This window comes from Dicentrarchus labrax, unplaced genomic scaffold (assembly GCF_905237075.1).
Source record: "Dicentrarchus labrax unplaced genomic scaffold, dlabrax2021, whole genome shotgun sequence".
NCBI lineage: Eukaryota > Metazoa > Chordata > Actinopteri > Moronidae > Dicentrarchus > Dicentrarchus labrax.
This window is the reverse complement of record NW_026136712.1, coordinates 12,651,450-12,670,849: the sequence shown is the minus strand read 5'-3', so window position 1 is coordinate 12,670,849 and position 19,400 is coordinate 12,651,450. Positions and strand designations below refer to the sequence as shown.

Genomic DNA, 19,400 nt, shown 5'->3' with positions numbered 1-19,400 from the left:
ATCAAATTAAATGTGAGCGTTTTAAAACCTGGTAATTCAGCAGCTTAATGGTCCATCTTCTTTCAGACTCGGAATGAAACAGTTCACTGTAATGTGGCCCACAACTTAAAAGTTCTCCCACCTTAATCGTGATGAACTCTGACGAGGTAGAAGGATCCACGTGGCGTTAATTGGATCTCTCAGGGATCCACTGGGATGAGAGGAATTTAAAACAGCTTCTTCAGTCTGAACAGTTCCCATCGTCCTCGGTGAAAAACAAAATGCTAATGTCTCTCGGTGCCAAAGAGGAAAATATGTGGAGAACTTTTCTGAATCTTACAGGCTGTAATCGAGTTAAAGCTTTTATCTGCCACCTCCCTTTCATCTGCATTTCTCTTTTATGACTGTCTAAATCGGGTCTGTATATCTTACCAACAGAATGTGATAGTTTAAATCTAGCACTCAGCATCGACCTGACAAAGTATTTCATCTCATACTAAAAATACCATCTTAGACTGACATTAAAACCTCAAGATCGGGATGTTCCAAAATTCTAAATCTCATTGCAGTTTTCATTAATTTATTTTCCAGTTTGCATTAAAGCCAAAGCTTCTTTATTGACTGATGTAGTAATAACAACTTATATGCCCATGGATGTAAATTAATAGTTTAACATTTTGGGAAATACACTTATATTTATTTCTTCCCGAGAGCTAGATGAGATCAATACTACTCTCTCTTGTCTGTGTGTTAAATAGATGTACAGGTTTTTGTACAGATCAGAGCTTTAGGGGTGCTGAAAGGTAGTTTGTAACAGAGTCAGGCTAGCTGTTGCCCCTGTTAACAGTCTTTATGCTAAGCTAACAGGCTGCTGGCTCCAGCTACAAATTTTTTTTTTTTTTAGAGTGGTACTGATTTTCTCATCTAACTCTTGGAAATAAAGAGAAACAAGCGTATTTCAGAAAAAAAGAAAAAAAAGTATTTAGTTAGCAAATGTGAACCAGAAAAACACATTACTCTACACTCCACCCTTTGGAAGCTCACCACTCACCATAGAAAAGACGTCAACGCAACACCAAGTTAGCCAAACTCCACATTTCAATGGATGAAATAGTCTTTTATTTGGATAAAGTTTGCCAAGCAACTTGACAAGGATAAAAAGGCAAGTTTGAACAATACAAGACTTCATGTGTCAATGCAAAGTGCCAGGCAAATTCAAGATGAGTCGCACCGGTAGCCCTAATAATGAATGAAACAAGTTCCATACAGAGAAACCAGTCGCTTAAAGGGCCATAAAAAGTTCATAGACTGTCCTCAAGTTTCCTTCATTATCTCTTAGCAAAGTAGAAATATAACAAGTCCTCTCATTCTAGGTCCAGTTTTCCAAAGTGTTGCAGCTCTGAGATCAATTGGGTTTAAGGGATGCTCCGATTGGAATATTGAGCAGTAACAAAACATTTTAACTGGAAAAACAACCAATTAGATGCCAAGTTACTTGTTCTTTTTAAATGTATTTTTATCAAATGTGTCTGAATTTAAACAAAAATAAATTATTTTGAGTGCATACGTACTCCTTAATGAAATAAAGTTTAAATACCAGAATATGCTAATTCACCATTTAGCTGGGTACCAATCTGCTAATTAGATATCTTTTAATTGGGATTGGAGCATCCCCATTAGTTCCACAACTAATGAACAGAAATGATGTCTGAACGCTTTAATGATCTTGGCAATAGGGAGCGAGCACAGTCAGAGTTTGGTCATGGGTATGTGAAGGCTGTTCCACGGGCCCATCCATAGTTCCTCCTCATCCGACTGCGTTCTGTCACTCGGGCACTCCAACGGCCCCCTCATAACGAGGCCGTCGTCGTCGTCGTCGTCGTTACTGCCGTCTACCTTCGACTCTCTCTCGCCTTCTTTCAACTCATCTATCCCCGCTGTGCTCTGCGGCTGCTCTGTGCCGCCCTGCGCCGCTTTGAGCAGGTTGGATTTAGACGCCACACTTTCAGTGCCCGTGTTGCTGGTGCTGGTTGACCCTAAAGACACGCTGGATTGTCGAGTGTTGAACTCATTCAGCGTTTTATTGTTGTCAGTGTTAGAGAAAGAGGAAGTGGCCGTCACAGAGGTGGCCATTCCCGAACTTTGGAAGGTGCGCAGCGTGTTGCACCCAACGTCTGTTCTGGGGCTGTTCAGGGGTACTCTTTCCTCCAGAGTGGCAGCCATTTTGTCTAGTTTTTTAAAGTGCTTGGCCAGCCGTGAGCTGAAGACGGGGGAGGGAAGTTTGAGGTTGTTGTTCGTGTTGGTGTGTGTGTGTGGGGGAACCGTGGCGTTGCCTGAACGTCGGGTGCGGATGATGGAGCCATTCTGGGCCACGTAGATGCTGCCATTAACGTTAGCGTGGCTGTTGAGGGTTGAGGATAAGCGGTTGCGTTGGGTCTCTGGCATGCTGTCCTCACCGGTGGAGCTGGTCTCATATTCACGGTCAACTACTAACTTAATCCGACGTTTTCTACTGCCGTGCTGGAAAAACACACAAATAATATGTCATTAAACTTCTGACGCTGTGTAATTGGTACTCTTTAATAGAAGATTTACTGTTTGTTCTTATAAATCCCTTGTCTTTAATTGGCTGTCTGTTGCTGTTATATAACATTAGGATCTCTTCTCAGCCAGTATAGACAGGGAGAAAGATTACAGTAACCAACATATATTTTAATGTACATATGCACATTGTTTTAAGACTTGTGAAATGTGAACCTGTCCTTTAACACCAAGCCTGAAAGCATTGTTTCACTGTGAGCTCGTCTGGTTTCAAGTCTGTCTACTGCAGCAGGGTGAGAACTTTGACCACCAGAGGTCAGGAGAAACATTTTCAACTTATGTTAAAGGTTCTGTGAGATCCAACGAAATGTGTGACCTTTTATTTCTTAAGACTGGATAAAAGTAGCTCTTTCACTCACACTGCAAACACACTACACAGCAAAGACAAGGCAGCACAGCAGTTTTAAGTCCCAGATTCTTCATTTGGTGATTCACAGCAGCCTTTTGATCATGTGATGCTTTATAATTTCGACATAAGAAAGCGTGGAGGATTGTATATTAATTCCCATATTGGATGGAACTATTTATAACATTAAACACTATGACTTCTTCTTTGTTTAATCAGAGCAAACACTGCTGTGCACACACTTTGAAAGAAGAAAATAACTGACTGACCTGCTATTACAAAATATAACCCTCTGTTTTTCCATTTAACCTCGATAGTGTGGAAGAAAGAATACGTTCGCCATTACAAAGAAAGCATCATTTCTCCCTGCAGATAACAGGCACCGGAATAAATGACAGATACAGGGAGAATGATAGACACAGAAAAAGAAATGACTAATGTAAAAAGCTTGAGTGAACTTTTAGTGCAACAAAAAGAGGTCAGTGAATATCAAGAAATAAGCAGCTGGAAAGTGGAGCTTTCACAAAAGGAAATTGACACGAGTCAGCTCGGGGGGGAAAAACCGGAGGTAAACCAGTTGAGCACTTCAAGAGTATCAGCGCCGTTAGAAAGGAAGCCAAGACACACGAAGAGAGGCTGATTGGAAAAAGGGTATTTCAAACATACAAGCAAAGAGAAGAGGCAAAAAACCATGGGAGGAGATACTCTGAGAGGGCAGCAGAGGACACACAGACAATAAACTCCTGTGAATGTAAATCAAACCAAACCAGGAAAAAGAGAGATTACAGTAATACATTCCACCCAGGTAATGACTGCACACCCAACGCAAGCATTTTCACAGAGATCTTACTTAGTGGCAAAGAATTTAATCTTTGGTGGGGGGGGGGACTAAGGCCTCATCTGCATTTCAATCAGCCGACTCATTTTCCAAATCCCCCTCTTCTTCATCCTTGTCTTCCTCCCCGCCATGGCCCCTGCTTCTCTCCTCCTCCTCCTCCTCGGTGTCCTCGATGATGGGTGACAAGTCGTCTGAGTCGTCGATCACGCCTGAGCTGATGTCTGATTGGATGTGGTTGGCGGCCCGCCCGCTCGACGAAGACTTCCGTGATCCAACGCCTTTCGCCTCTTCCTTCTCCTCCTCTCCTGATTCTTCGTCTTCCTCGCTCTCTTCCTCTATTGTTTCATGTGACGAACGGGAGTGTCTAGATGTTTGGGGCCTAGAACCTGAATATCTCAAACTTTTTGAGTCGCTGCTGCTGTTTCGATCCTCTTTGCCGTTTTCCCTCTGTCTGCTTGTTCTTTCCCTCTTTGCGTTGGCACTGCCACTTTTACTTTTACTATTATTACTGTTGCTGCTCGCAGAACTGTTACTGATACTACCTTTCGAGCGTTTTCTGCTCAACTCTTTCCTCTCCTCCTCACTCTCTAACCCTGACTCCCACTCAGACTCTGACCCTCTCAGGCTCCCACTTTCTGACTCTGTCTCGGGAGTTCCCCCTTCCCTTTCTGTTCCCGAGTCGGACTCATTTTTTCCCGTTGAATCTGTATCAGATTCGGTCTTGCGGTGCTCGGCTGTAACGGATGAGGTGGGGCTACTTGTGTTGGAGAGACTGAACTCTGATGGAGACTCCTTGCTGCCACTGCCTGTTTCTGAATCGCTGTCATTAAATCTTTTTTCTCTCTTCCACCACACCTCAGAGGAGCTATTCTCCTCTCGTAAGTCCCTCTCCCTCCTCCTCCTCCTCTCCTCCCCCATGGCTCTCTCAGACACTATGGCAGAAACACTCATATCTCCTAGGGAGCCATACATCTTCCTGCCATTCTCCTCTCCTCCATCCCAGCTTTTTCCATTCCTCCACTGTTCGTCCCCCACCCGGGCAGGTCCCTGAAGCCTTCTGGCGAGAGAGATAAGACTGAGGGCCTCACTCAGCTTTTGTTTTACCGGAGGGGGTTTGCTGGCTTCAACGGACGTCTGGAAATAACTCCCGTCGATGACCATGCCACCGTCCAGGCTGACGAAGTGGCCAGAGGACGACAAGCCAGGGAGCTCTCCCCTGTGCCCTGGCCTGACGCCTTCTCCTCTTTCAACATCATTTCTCATCCCATTGTTTGTCACACCACCTCTGTTGCTTCTTCCCCATGTTTCCATTTTTCTTTCCCTCCCTCTCTCTGCCGCTTCATCTCTTCCTCCCCCTTTGTTTTCTCTTTTCCCTGCTTCCCATCTCTCTAATCCTCTTCCTGCTCTGTCACTCTCTCTTTCCTCCAATCTGTCTCTACTTCCTTCCCCCACTTCCACGGGCCTGACCCTGGCTTTGTTCCAGGGCGGGTGGATGGCAGGAGGTTGTCCAGATGTTTTACTCCCAGAGGACAGCAGAGCGCTCACGCTCATCACGGCCTTCAACCTGGCGGCCGCACTCGAGCTCTTAGGCTTCGTTGTTGAACCACCCTCTGACGCTTGTTTTTTGTCGCCCACAGTTCTTGGGGCTCCTGGGGTCTTCCTTGAGGGCTCGTGAGAAGGTGGAGGACGTTGCTGGAGGTAGGCAGGGGGTGGCGCTAATCTACCTCCTTGAAACTGTCTCCTCACCTGTTGTCATGATGATATTAGTCCAAAACCAAATAAGAACATTAAGGAAAGTAACAAATGAGACATGTAAACTGCAAAACTATTAATATCAGCAGTATTATTAGGAGCAAGCATTAACCTTGTACCTCCCTATTCTGATACTATGAAAGGTTACAAAATATGAACATGTCATAGATATCTTTTGTCATTGTGGTTATTTTCAGAGAATACCCTGTTGTAAAACAAGTAAAACAAAAAAAATCCAGGAACGATGCATGATGCATTAAAGGAACAGTCCCACATTTTGGGAAGTGTGCTCATTTGATAAAATACAATCCAGGAAGTCCAGAAATAGATCCATGAGTCTGAAGGCTTATGGACATTATACTACAATTGTACAACTCTGGAAAGTTATCACAACAACATTTATTTTATATTTTGTTGCGATGATGAGATACCACATTCAATTTTCCCACGTAATCTACCACAAATGTGTGCTTGCACGTATTTGATTGGCCACCACAGTGCTGTGTCACTGCAAAAGTTAAACCAGGTTCAACCTTTTTTTTTGCTGGACCCCCCGACCTGCGTTGGCACCCTCACTGTGTCGCTGGCTTAATTAATTCAGGAGCTTCAGAGGTGCTAGTAGGCGGATTTTGTTATCTTTGTGCAGAGCCAGACTGTTTTCCCTTTTTTCTTAATGCTAAGCTAAGCTAATCAGCTTCTGGCTGTAGCTTCATATACTGTATATTATACAGACATCAGAGTGGTATTCATCTTCTTAACTAAATCTGAGCAAGAAAGAGAATGAATGAATTTCCCAAAATGTTGAAACAGTTTCTTTGAATTGATGGGGTGACCCAACCTTCAAAGCAACCTAACAGTGTGATCATTTTTTTGAAAACTATATATGCTGAATTTTGTTGAAAGGGTTTAAACATCAAAAAGGCAGACTGCAAGAGCACTTTAAGTTTGTAATGCCTGAACTATAATTTAATTTAGTACTTTCACCACATTAATGTTTTGTCCCCACTGGAATACTTTGCAAAATCAATAAATGCCACTGTGATCAACAAGTTCTCCTCATTGCACAGCATGGATGCTGTTAGGAAATGTCTAAAGGTTTCTCTTCTGTTCTTTTACCTCTCCTTCAGACTCCTGTGGGCTGTAGTAGTAGCTGCCGTCATCATCAACAACAACTTCTCCATATTCATCATAGAGACCAGAGGGGGAGATCAGCTTCCTGCGACTGCCGTACTGAGGAAGGTCATACCTGGACAGAGAGGGGGGGGAGAAATAAAACCAGAGCTTCACAGATAAGCAGTAATAATGCAGGAATAGCAAATTCTCAAATTCACTACTATATTCATTTTTAATGGGATTTTTTCTCTGGAGCAACAGAGTTTTGGTATGTGTAATAATAATAAATAAACAAAAGCTGTGGTATTGTCCGACAGCTTGGCCCAATCAGTAGTGAAGACAGGAGGGAAATCTGCTGTACAAACCAAACTGTTGCACTTGGCTAATGCTTAGCCACTTAAAGCAATAACACACAGGGCAACAACGTGGTTCACTCCAATGATAAGAAGTGTCTAATGACTTGCCTAAGCAAAGCTGCCTTAATCACAAAGGGAGCATTTTGTTGCCAGGAGACATTTTGTTAGCAGACAACATTGGAATCGATTTCCTTCCCCTTTGTCTCTCTTTGTTGCCTGTTGCCGGGAGCGCTGCCTCGCTCCACCTGCCAAAAAACTGTGTTGTGTATCACCGCTCCGGCTCCATGCCCTGCAGCAAGCAACTTGGTAGAGCCAGTGGGTCAAAAAACACATCTTTTCAAATGCTATCCTGGAAACAATATGTCCCAGTGTGATTAAAGTAACACATCTGCTGTAAGTCCTTTGGCTTGGTTCTGTAACAGAGTTGTACAGAAAAGTTGCCTCACGTAATCACTTTCCTTACAGTCAACTGGTGGGAGAAGCTGCCCTCCCTATTACATTAAGTAATCAAGTAATAAAGAAATGGAACTGGCAAGTGGATGACTGATGTGTGTGGGTGAGAAGAGGCGGAGGAGGTAGAGGTGTGATAGGGATGGGACAGAAAGGAGTGAACAATGGCAGGGTCGAAACAGAACAACCAGGTCAGTCAAAAAAGTTTCACAGTTATGATCCTGAGAGTGTGGCCTCTGTGAGCTAATGTAATGAGCTTCAACTAAAACCTGCTTATTGGGTTTTACAGTCATTAACCTACAGACTCAAACTGAAATACACACACAATCAAATCACTTAAAGGCTACAGTAACTCTTTGCTTAGATTTTCTTCCTTCCAAGTGGTCTTTTCTCCCTTCACTATGTCCTCCCTCTCTGCATCTCACCACTAGGGGGCAGTAATAAACTGGGAATTAGTTCATGCACTTCAAAGTTGCCAGAATCACTAGCATTACAGCCAAGACTCGATGGTGTGGCTTTGTAGCCGTGTGTGTTTGTACGGACCAAATTGGGTCACTGGCCTGTTTCAGATGGATTTCCAAATGCTAAATGATTGTTTAATGGTCAGTCCCAGGACGGGTGATCACATTCACACAGTCAGAGGCCTCCACATGACAAAGAGTACTAGTCCTGTATGCTTTAATAGCCTTTAAAAGTCACTGGATGAGAAAATAAAACCAATTTCCGATTCCCAAATGAAACTAAATACATTTTGCTTAGTTTCATAATTGCCAGCTTGAATTAATCTACAGCTTTGTTACAAAATGAAACATTAGGATTGAAAAAGGTTCTGCATATTCTTACGCATGTAGAGAAAATGAATGATATTTCTCAAAGCACAATAGCTATTTTTGAGTTAAGAATTTTGAGTTTGTTTTAATAATGGATACTTTGTTTGGCTATTACATCTTATAAGGGGGAGTCTATCAACTTTATATGTTAAAGTCAATTTACTAATCATGGTAAATACTTGTAATACTTGTAAAAGTAATTGTACAGAGTTTTTCTGTGGCTTTGCAGTGAGATGTGAATTATTCAAGTTATTCAACTTGAATGGGCTCAGCATGGACTTCGACACCACATACTTTTAACATCAAGTGTTACATACTGGCAGTAGGAGATTGAAAGAAGTGGTCATTTCCCAGAAAGAGGGGCTTTAAAGAAAATGCTATTTAGTTGCACTATGGGAGGTCTAAGGCAAAATGTATTTGGAGCTCGAAGCATGCGAGTCATGAGCTGCTCTCGACCTCTGCTGTTTTTATTTGACCGTTATTTTCTTGATCTGTCTCTCGCAAATCTCCCAACCGTTATTATGTGCAAAGGGCATGAAGACAAAACAGTTTCACATTTTGGGAAAAACACTTATTTACCCTATTTGATACCACTCTCCTAACTGTTAAATATGCTGAAGCGAGGAGACTGTTCCTCCAGTAAAACCACAACTTGTTCTTTCTTCAGTTTTGGTACAGATTGCAGAAATGAGATATAAAGTCCAGGACAGAAGGACTCTACAGTGGGTGATTAAAACCGCCCAGAAGATCATTGGTACTCAGCTACTCAGCATCAGTGATATCGGTGAGGTGAAGTGTCTGCGCAGAGCCCAAAGGATTCTAAAACAGCACCCACCCCACCCACAGCCTGTTCACCCCACTGCCATCTGGTAAGAGGTACAGAAGCTTCCGCTGCCGTACCACCAGACTTAAAGACAACAAGTATTTAATTTTTCATGACTCATGAATACATTTTTATTTTGTTTTTAAAAGTAGCATAAATGGAAATATATCTAAATTTCATTTTACAACCTTGCATTGTAAATAACTATAAAATTACCTTAAATCCTTAATTATTGAGCTTTTGACGTGCCGGTTGGGCAAAGCCAGGCTAGCACTCATGCTAAGCTAACCTACCTGCCTTCATACTCAATGTACAGAGTGGTATCATTGTCTCATCTAACTCTCTGCAAGAAAGCAAATAAGAATGTTTCCCAAAATGTTCAACCAGCCCTTTAATATTATTTCCCATTTGAATGTATTCATACACATTATACCCTGCCCTAAATCAGCTGGACATGCAGACTTCTAAACTACTCTTCTTTTTGTTCTCACCTTTGTCCTCCTACTGTTTACAACATGAAAACTGTATCTTCATTGAGCTCATAATCCCAGATTTCACCCTCCCCATCCTATATTTTTATGTGGGTGCCCTAACTCAGCACCTATCATCTTTGTGACAGTCACACTGCTCATCACCCACGCCAGTAACGATTTTGGAAAAGCAAGATTTAATCCCTTATTGCTCTGTGGCGTGTATGGGTTGAGTATTTTACTCTTGACTAGAGGGCAACATGAATTTGGCTTGTTTTATTGTGTTTGTTGCTGTTGTTTTTTTGCAGACATACATCAGAATATCAGACCCGTGCAACAAATGGTTGAAGTTATTTTCTGAATCTGTATAAATCCAATCAGACACATACCAATGGCAGATGGCTACATTCCCACATGCAGAGAAAATCCCATTTTGATTTCATATTTTGAAGACAGATGAAAGGAGAGGTCAAAAGGTTATAACCTGTCCTTCCATAAGGTTTCCAACTGGATTACTATGGCTATGGAAGTGAATACTGGAGCAGCTGCTGTCTATTTCTTAAGAAACAAAACAGTCTTAACTCTGAAAACTTTGTTTACGTCCGTCCTAAGAGGCGGTTTAGCATTTCTTAACATGGTCTTGAAAAAAAAAAAACGCTGTACCTTTCATTTACAACTGCAACAAATAAAGTGATTACATCTGAGTCCCACCGGGTCACAAAGTCTGATTTCCCGCTCCTGTGTATGTACAGAGTCAGACATGAGTTTGTAGATGTTGCTCTAAGCCAACAGCATCTGGCCCATTGTCTGCCTCCACGGCTGGCTGCCTGATTAGCTGCTACAGTATTGCAAGGCAGATAGAATTAGCGCTGTGTGTGTGTGTGTGTGTGTGTGTGTGTGTGTGTGTGTGTGTGTGTGTGTGTGTGTGTGTGTGTGTGTGTGTGTGTGTGTGTGTGTGTGCGCGCATGTGTGTGAAAGAAAGAATAAGCAAGAAAGCATTTCTGAGTGAGTGTTAGAGTGAGGGAGTGAATGAATGTGTTTGCCATGAGAGAATTTATGTGTTGTGTGTGTGTCTGTGCGTGTGTGTGTGTGTGTGTGTGTGTGTGTGTGTGTTACTGTGTATTTATGTGTGAGTGTGGGTGGGCGTATAAAATCAAGTTCCCGGGAGTCTGCAGCTAAAATTATAAAAATTACACAATGCATCACAGATGGCAGCCTGGGTGCAGAATCATACTCACACACACACACACACACACACACACACACACACACACACACACACACGGGAAGGATGCAATAAGTCTTCAGAGGTCTTGTTTCATGAGCACTTTGATCTAATGTGTCTGTATGCGTGTGTTCAATATACTGACATTCCTATATAGTATTTCTTGCCTTTTCAACATCAAGCCACCATATTGTGTGACTGACACGGTCAGCTTGATATCAAAGCAGATGCCATGGGGCTGACATGAGACTCAGCTGGATAAAGTGCGCACCGTGAACTCTAGACTCATGTAGGAGGAAATGTATTTTATAAATGTTGTCGGCCACTGCTAAAGGTCGAAGGTCAGAGATGAAACATAGTGGAGACAGCCTGTATTCACTGCCCTCAGTATCTGTTCTACTGTGTCTGCTTGTAAATAATGCATGTATAATACTGCATTGTATTATACTCTAAGAACTCTAAACTGCTTGGGAACAATATGAAATACCATAAAAACATCACTATTATCCACACTGTTCTGTTTATGCAGCTGTGACTGGCTATTAAGCTATTTTTGAGAAAATGATAAATGTATTAGGAGTATAACTTTTAGGGCAGGGAAAAAGGTTGAAACCAGTATCATGATATTAATAAGAATACATTCTGAAATGGATACAAATGTCATAAACCATATTCCATTATTATTGATAACGCCTTTTTATGAGCAAAACCAAAGCTTCAGTAACTAATTTTGTCTCTTTGGTTTATTCAACAGAAAGTTGTCGAACAATAGCATATGCTCATATCAACACAATACAAGTCCACGTGAATATGAATTAAACTGAATTACAACTCAGCCATACTGTTTTTATCAGAGGGTCTGTGGCTGAGTTGATGAAGGACAACACATGTGAGCACTAGACACCTACATTTTCATGACAACTGGGCAACTCCATCTGCGGAGGAAAATAATTCGATACAATAGAAAGCTCTGGGACAAGTGGACTCCCTGTGGTCAACTACAATACAATTTGTTTCCTCAGATTAAGTTAATTTGTGTTCAGAAAAAGCAAAGCTTCAAAAGCATCAAGCATATGAGTGTGTATGTACAACGTACAGTATGTTAAGCTTACAGACATATTAGCACAATATGCCCTATATGCACATGTAGTGATACAAGGATGTGCAGGGAACTATTCAGAAATACATACCCATGATCATAGTTGTAATAATCTTGAGTGTAGTAATCCTGGCCGGGGTCAATGCCAGATTCCATTGATAACTCCTGTTAAATGGACAGACATTTATTAGCAGTTTTCCACACATTGTCCACAGACAGACAGACATACATGCCTACGAGTACACCCGCACAAATCCATACAAACACTCACATTCACATATACCTACTTATTTAAAACTGCATGAGAAATTGCACCTTTTCACCTCTGATTAAATTGACAGCGCTTACACAAACCCACACACCCATGCAGAAACACACATTGGGAAGTGAGAAAGTATAGAAGAGAGAGATAGGGTACCTCTGGTCTGAGCAGAGAAGGTCGGAGAAGTTGTTGTGTCTGCCAGAGGGAAAGAAAAGCGGCCAATGACAAGACGAATGGAAGAAGTTATGAGCTCTCCCCCAAAAATGGTATACATCTATTTTGGAAACGTAAAATCAATACCCGATGGTCCTCGTTCAATATCGCTAGAATGCCGATGGTCGTGTCTGTGTATTGGTGCAGTCAGTCAGGTACAAGTTTAAAAATGTATGTCAGAGTGATTGGGGATAGATATTCACCAACTAAAAAGTCAGTGTTAATGAGCTACTTTTTATTCAACAGTAAGACCTCTATTACATGCTCCACCATTGCTGTGGTAGATATTGAACAATGACCAAAAATTATTTTCCAACATGTCTCTATATCTCTCCACTGTTATGGAATAAAGATTTTTGAAGATTAACAGTAAGTCCAGGTTTTTGGATTTTAAAAAATTGGTTGACTTTCTTTATCAATGTCTGTGTTTTTTTTTTTTATATTTTAATACGCACCATCAATGGACTGCAGAGGTCTTAATTTTTATTTTTTATAAATGGGAGACTAATTATGTAGATCCAATAAATTTTAGATACAAGGCACTGATTACATGCTGCTCCGTCTTGATTACATCAAACAGAAAGAGAACAGAAAGAGCAGTAACAATGAAGGGTACCACTAAACATCAGAGGAAAAAAGAAACACGCATGCAACTATATAGCACACATACACACAGGGAAAGACACCTACCTCATGTTGTCCATATCCACGCCTGGAAGATCAAAGAGAAAAACAGAAAGACCACTAACCAACAGCACCAAGAAAACCTGTCATTAAACATAATCCTCCTGATGTAGACACGTCTTTAATACATGTCAGCACTTTGCTGTGCATTTTCTGTACTGCAGAGGAAATGGGATGTTTAAATAAAGACCCAAATGGAAGTGGCCGCTGGAAATGTATCACATTTTGTTAAATGTAACCCAGTTTCCAAGAAGAAAGCAAGAAGATGAGATGTGTGTGAGTGTATGTATGGGAGTGTGTGTATTTTAAGATAAATGGAGAGACTATGGGAGGGCTATGTAAGACAAAAATAAAAAAGACTAAAGGACAAAACAAAATGAGAAAGCTGAGAAACTACGGTATGCCATTTCCGCACTGACATTCACTGTTTATTTTGTTGCATTATTCTCGTAAATATTCTGATTATAGCTTCACAAATATATAATAATCACATCCCATTTACAACCCAAATGAGCTCATCCTATTGTTGAGAAAACCCATAGATGGGGTATGTCCATATTAGCCACAACAATAATAACGCCATATTTCAATTACTGTGTAATTTGTGATTGTGTTTAATAGGTGGGATGTTTTATTCATGAGTATAAGGCCTATTTATTCTCAGGATCTGACTAGATACACACAACACATGCAGGTAGAATTTAAATCGGTGCGTGTAAACACAGTGTTTAGAATAAATTCGCTACTTTCCTGGTACACACTCTAAACTTTAACAGTCAACAGATGTCAGCTTGAGTTTAGCAGCACTTAGCAATCAAAAGAAACCTGTCCAACCTTCCCTTTCCGAAGTACTCCCTGTCGACTCCAATCAACCTTTTTTGCTGTCAGGGCAGGGGTCCAATAACAGTCCACCTTTTAAACTGCTTGGTCTCCTATTTAACCATTTCCTTTTTCGGTTTAGGAACAGACATTTTGGTGTCAGGTGCATCAAAAACTCAATGATATTCTCTTGAGGGCCAGATATGGCCACCAGTAGTTCATGACCTGTTTTAGTAGTAATCAAATTTTCTCAACGAATGAGCTTTGGAGATCAGTGTTTTTTGAGCTGATAACAATTAAAGAGGAATTATGGTTTTTAATTAAGTGTTTAAGTGTCCACCATTGAGGTAGGATATGTTTCACAGGCAGAGATGTGGTAATAAAGTCATTATTAGAGCATTGTATTCCTGTCCATTTTTCATGTGATTGTTATGGACTGCATGCTCCTACACCAGAAAAGATTCCAGTATGCTTTCAATAAGCAGGAAAATAGTCTAACAGTACAGCGGCACTGAGCAAATTGAAATTCTTTCTGAACATTTGAACATTTCCTGTGAGACAGGACCCTTCACCCGGTCTGGCTAATTTTTCATAACCCTAAAAGCACTCAGAGAACCTTTGCTTATGTTTCGTTCAGCTCAAGTCCGGCCCATAATTACTCTTGGCTTAGTTTGACATCAAGTGAAGACAGAAAATCAAACTCCAAAGAAGATGCTCTCAAGTACTTATCAGAAGGGCATAATTATGTCAGCTAAATTGTCTGCAGGAGGCCGTAGGCTATATGCATTAACTTAAAGCTATGCACGGCCTGTTATTGTACTATTACATTTTAATTATTATGTTGTTGTGTCTGTGTTAAAATGTAAAAAATGACAAGTTGTGATTTTATGAGCAACCAGTGGCAAATTGCTAGCTACCACAGGCTGACTGTTTCTCCCATTGCTTCCACTTTCTGTGCTAATCCAAGCTAACTGCAAGCTGTATATAGCTTCATATTTGCTGTACAGAAGAATGGTTTAAAATGTAAATCCTTGGCAAGAAATCAATTTTTTCCCCCAAAATGCCAAGCTATTCCTTTAAGATCCTATCCTTCAGCCTGACATTAATACATTTTGAACAATAAATTCTGACAGTTCATTTCACCACATATCAGAGTGGGTAATTCCAGCAGCCAAGTTGATGATAGTATGATCAAATAAGCTTGATACTGTTTACAGTACTGTGAAATTAAGACTTACTGTTCTGAGAAAACAAACAAGGACAGTAAGACAAAGAGGGAAACAAGGGAAAAAGCCAAAGAGAAAAAAAAAACCTGAAAAAGAAATAAATAGCAAACTAAGACAAACAGCCAAATATGTTTCCGTCCATGCGTCTTAACTATGTTGCCAGCAGGACGTATTGTAATGTGAAACCAAGGTAATGAGCTGGCCAAATGAAGATGTATCGCAGAACAACAAATGGTGACTTTTAGAGGACACGTCACATTCTACTTTCTGTTATCAGAGTGCAAACACACAGAGGCGCACACACAAATTATTAAACCACTTGAGCATTTCATTACATAAATTCAAATGAGAATAACTGTGCCCCGTAGAACACACAAAGATACAGACGAGAAACGCTGGCTTTTCATTCAGTATCAAAATGCAGTTTTAAAGGAGTGAGTGTGCTTTAGAAAGATAAGAATATGTGGTTAAATAAAGGTGTGGAAGGAAGGCTGGGTGGATGCACTGACGGACATATCAGTGGATGAATAGTGAAAGGCTGAATGGGCGAATGAATGCGTAGATGAAAAGGTTGATTTTTTGAGAGTGCTCTACAGGTTAGAACGAGGATCACCATCACTGTGTGTGTGTGTTCAACTGTGTGTACAGTCTCCACATTATAGCTGCCAGCAGTATGTGCCTAGCATTGTGTATGGTGTAATCTGTGTTTGTGTGTGTGTCAGAGTGTGGAGATAAGTCTATCTCCGTGTCCTTGTTGCTCTGACAGACACATTATTAGGTCCTCTCGAGACAAAAAACACACAGACAGCTCTCTGATGTCACACACGCAGACACACACATCTGATGTGATTGACTCTCGCTCTTTGTGTCCTCTCCACCTTGTCTTGCCATGTGTATGAGAAAGACAGGAGAGAAATATTATTAGCTCTTAAAGAACAGACTCAGACTGTAACACCCAATAACACTCTCTTTTCTATTTCTTTCTTACATTTTGTTTCTGTCTTCTCTCTCATAGAGCTACTGTAGCTCCCTCGCCCTTTGCACTGGCACTTTGCCACTCCTCCACTCATTTGTTACTTCCTTTTTCTCCTACCTGTTTCACTCAGTCTGCTTATTTCAGCCTTTTCTTACTCCACAAGCCCTTATTTCTCTCTTTTTTTGTACATTCTTGCACTACGGCTGCATGTTATGTAGAAAACAACTTCAGAAATAACCAGGTCTTTTCACGTTCCCAGAATAAACCTGTATGAAGGAAAGTAAACCATCAGTAAGTCACGTTGTACTTCAAATGTGGTGAGAGACGAGATCCAATTCAGAGAAATAGCCACGTTCCAGTTTCAAATAACTTAAGATTTATACGGTATTATATGGTATAGAATAAAATTCCTTTGACATTTCCAAGGTTCAAATTTACCTAATCCTACACTGAATTGATTTACACCGTATCACAACAAAACTCCCACAACCATTATTCTATTTTTATAGCTATTGAGTCAACACCTAGTACTCAGATACAACAGCTTACAACTTGCATCTTATTTTGGAGTTTTGGCCATCATTTCTGTTGGTTATAGTAACACTAACTAAGTGAGATCAGGGGACCCAGTGACAATGCAACAAAACAAAGTCTGATGGAACGATCAGACAGGTTGTAAACAAGAGTAAGAGTCTAACAGCCATGTTAGGGGCTCTGTGAGGCTGTACTTAGACACGGTGTTTTGAGATAAACTGATGTAACCAGCACACTGACATGCTCAAAGAGAGGAGACGATGCTAACATGCTGATATTTAGCAGATTTAATGTTTACCGTGTTCAACATCACAGTTTAGTGAGTGGGCTTGCTAATATTTATCACTAGACACTATAACTGAGGATGATGGAAATGTCAGTTTTTCACAAATTTGGTCATTAAGAAATTAATATTTTGATCTGGAGGTGCTGCAGTAGCTCACCTAGTAGAGGTTGACTTGCTTACCGCTGCTGCCTGGGTTAGATTCTAGTACACGACCCTAGGCTGCATGTCATGTCCTGTCTCTTTCTCCTGCCTGTCTTCAGCTTCACAATCAAATAAAGATTGCAAAAATAAATAAATAAAAAATGTTGGCACTAGCCGACGAGTTAGGGGATCAGGGGGAAAGTAATAACAGTGTCAGCCTGATGAGGGAAAGAGAGGTTCAACAAAATCATAGTCATTTGTGGGCGCCATAAATGTCTGTACAAAATTGACCTAAAAATTGAGAGTTGAAGGATTCATCCTCTTTCATCCGCCATTGGTGTCTGGTATCTGGTATGATATAGATATTTAAGTTACATTAGAGTGATTGACCAACTGACAGATCCACATCGCAGCCATGCTGCTAGAGCTGCTAACAAGCCAACAGATTAGCCACATTATCTAAATCAATTGATAATTCATCATTATACAGGAAAACTGTAAATACTGTACGTCAAAGCCGGTTTGCACACTGTGATGGATGATTTTGAGTCATTCACTGTTTTCTCTTCCAAATAAGCATTAAGTTAAAATAAACCTGGGGTTCGTTTAAACCCCACATGATCACCTGATTGCTCGTTTCCTGCACCGTCTGACTTCTTTATATGCAATGTCAGCTTACTCCCAGATCTTTGTAAATACATTGTTAATACTGATAGAACTGGTGGCAAAAACCATGAAAATGAGATGTAAGTTGTTGTAAACCTAAAGTATCCATTAAGGTTTAAAGAGTCTTAATGTCAGACACACATGTCAAAGTAATCACCATTTACTATAGCATATTATAATTTTATTTGCTGCATATCATGACTATTTGCTGCTTCAGTGACCACATTTCCCATGATAATCTTTGCTGTAGCGAGGATCAAACCTGTGTGTTAACAACTGCAAGACAGCCGCTCTCTTGCTACGTCTTGTATCTGTGTTTCTCAATTCAGTTTCAATTGAATGCAGTCTGCTTTGCTGAACGTTGTAAACAATACATATTCACAAAGACGTCAAAAGATGTCTGTTCTCCAGCAAAAGCACACAATAAGAACTGAAGGAGCGAAGGCAGGATCGGAGACAATGAAGATGCACCGAGTGTGTGCAATGACGTGCAGCACACTGAGGTTGAAAGCTAATCTTAACATAAAACACTTCGAAAGCAGTTAGCTGAAACAGCGACACTGTCTGCAACCTGTTTAATGCAGCTGTTTGTTTGTGTGTAAGTGCACATGTTCACACAGCTGTTTTTGCCCGAGCTCTTGTGTGTATGTGTGCGACTGACTGTTAATGCTTTAAGTATAAGGATTGAGCCTTTTATAGACTCACAGCTTAACGACACAATGTTTACAGCTTGATCACGATTTTGTGCATGTAAGGAAAGACGTGTTGAACAATTGCAACGGCTGTGTGTGTGTGTGTGTGTGTGTGTGTGTGTGTGTGTGTGTGTGTTTAAACCAGCTCATTCTGTCTTAACACAACCGCTCTACAGATACCACTGGAGAAAAGATATATCAAGATCTATGTGTGCGCGTGTGTGTATGTGTTTGGTAGTCGACAGTGTAAATCCGCTCATAATTATCACTTGATAACCACAGATATGACCATCAGGGTTTGTTGTATTTGGCCGTACATCATGATTTGATCCACTTTCCCAGATTTGATGATCAGTGACATACCGGTCTTGTGGGACAAACGTGATTCTGTCACTTCACAATGACAATATGCGAGTGGAGACAGCTTGTTGAAACCATGTAAGCGGATGGCATTTAAATCTGCTGCTGACAGAGCTACTGTATATCTACTAGCTTTGGTTCCACACCTTGTGATGCTTACAAATACATTTTAGACATGTTTTAAGGTAATGCCAATGCTTCAAAGGCTTCCACTTCTTACCATATCTGGGTAACATGTCATGGACATGTCATTACTTTTCCTGTATAACAGCTAAAGGTATTTCATCAAAGGAAAAGGGAGGCACTTGACATTTCTCACAGTAGTTACAGATGACATTCCTGGTAAGAATCACCTGTTGATTTCACCCAGTAGAGAGTCTGACTATTGCAAAAAATTTAATTTAACTGTGTATAAGATGGAAAAAAATGTCAAAGGGATAAGACAAAACTCAACATGAAAGTAAATTACATGCTTTGCAGAGGTCTGTATATGCATTTCAGTATATAAGATTTGGTCTGAGAAGGCATTAAGGCATTCAGTTTACTTAAAAACGTGGCAAAATTCCACAGTGCCACCCAATCTGCAATATTATTATCATAAGTCCTTCATGAGTTCTAAAGGTTTTATATTTTACTTTCAGAAAACCATTATTCATATT

At 40.7% G+C, this 19,400-nt stretch overlaps 1 protein-coding gene across 1 annotated transcript in view; it reads right to left on the bottom strand.

Moving 5' to 3' along the window:
• Window positions 1-3,833: 3,833 nt before the first annotated feature.
• Window positions 3,834-19,400, bottom strand: part of LOC127373561 (protocadherin-15-like) — a 172,445-nt gene continuing 156,878 nt past the window's right edge. Inside the window, exons 36-40 of the mRNA XM_051418160.1 lie at window positions 13,048-13,069; window positions 12,301-12,339; window positions 11,974-12,047; window positions 6,633-6,762; window positions 3,834-5,510 (exon numbers count right to left, since the gene is read on the bottom strand). Of these exons, the coding sequence (XP_051274120.1) occupies window positions 3,834-5,510; window positions 6,633-6,762; window positions 11,974-12,047; window positions 12,301-12,339; window positions 13,048-13,069 (1,942 nt within the window). The remainder of the gene's footprint in view (window positions 5,511-6,632; window positions 6,763-11,973; window positions 12,048-12,300; window positions 12,340-13,047; window positions 13,070-19,400) is intronic.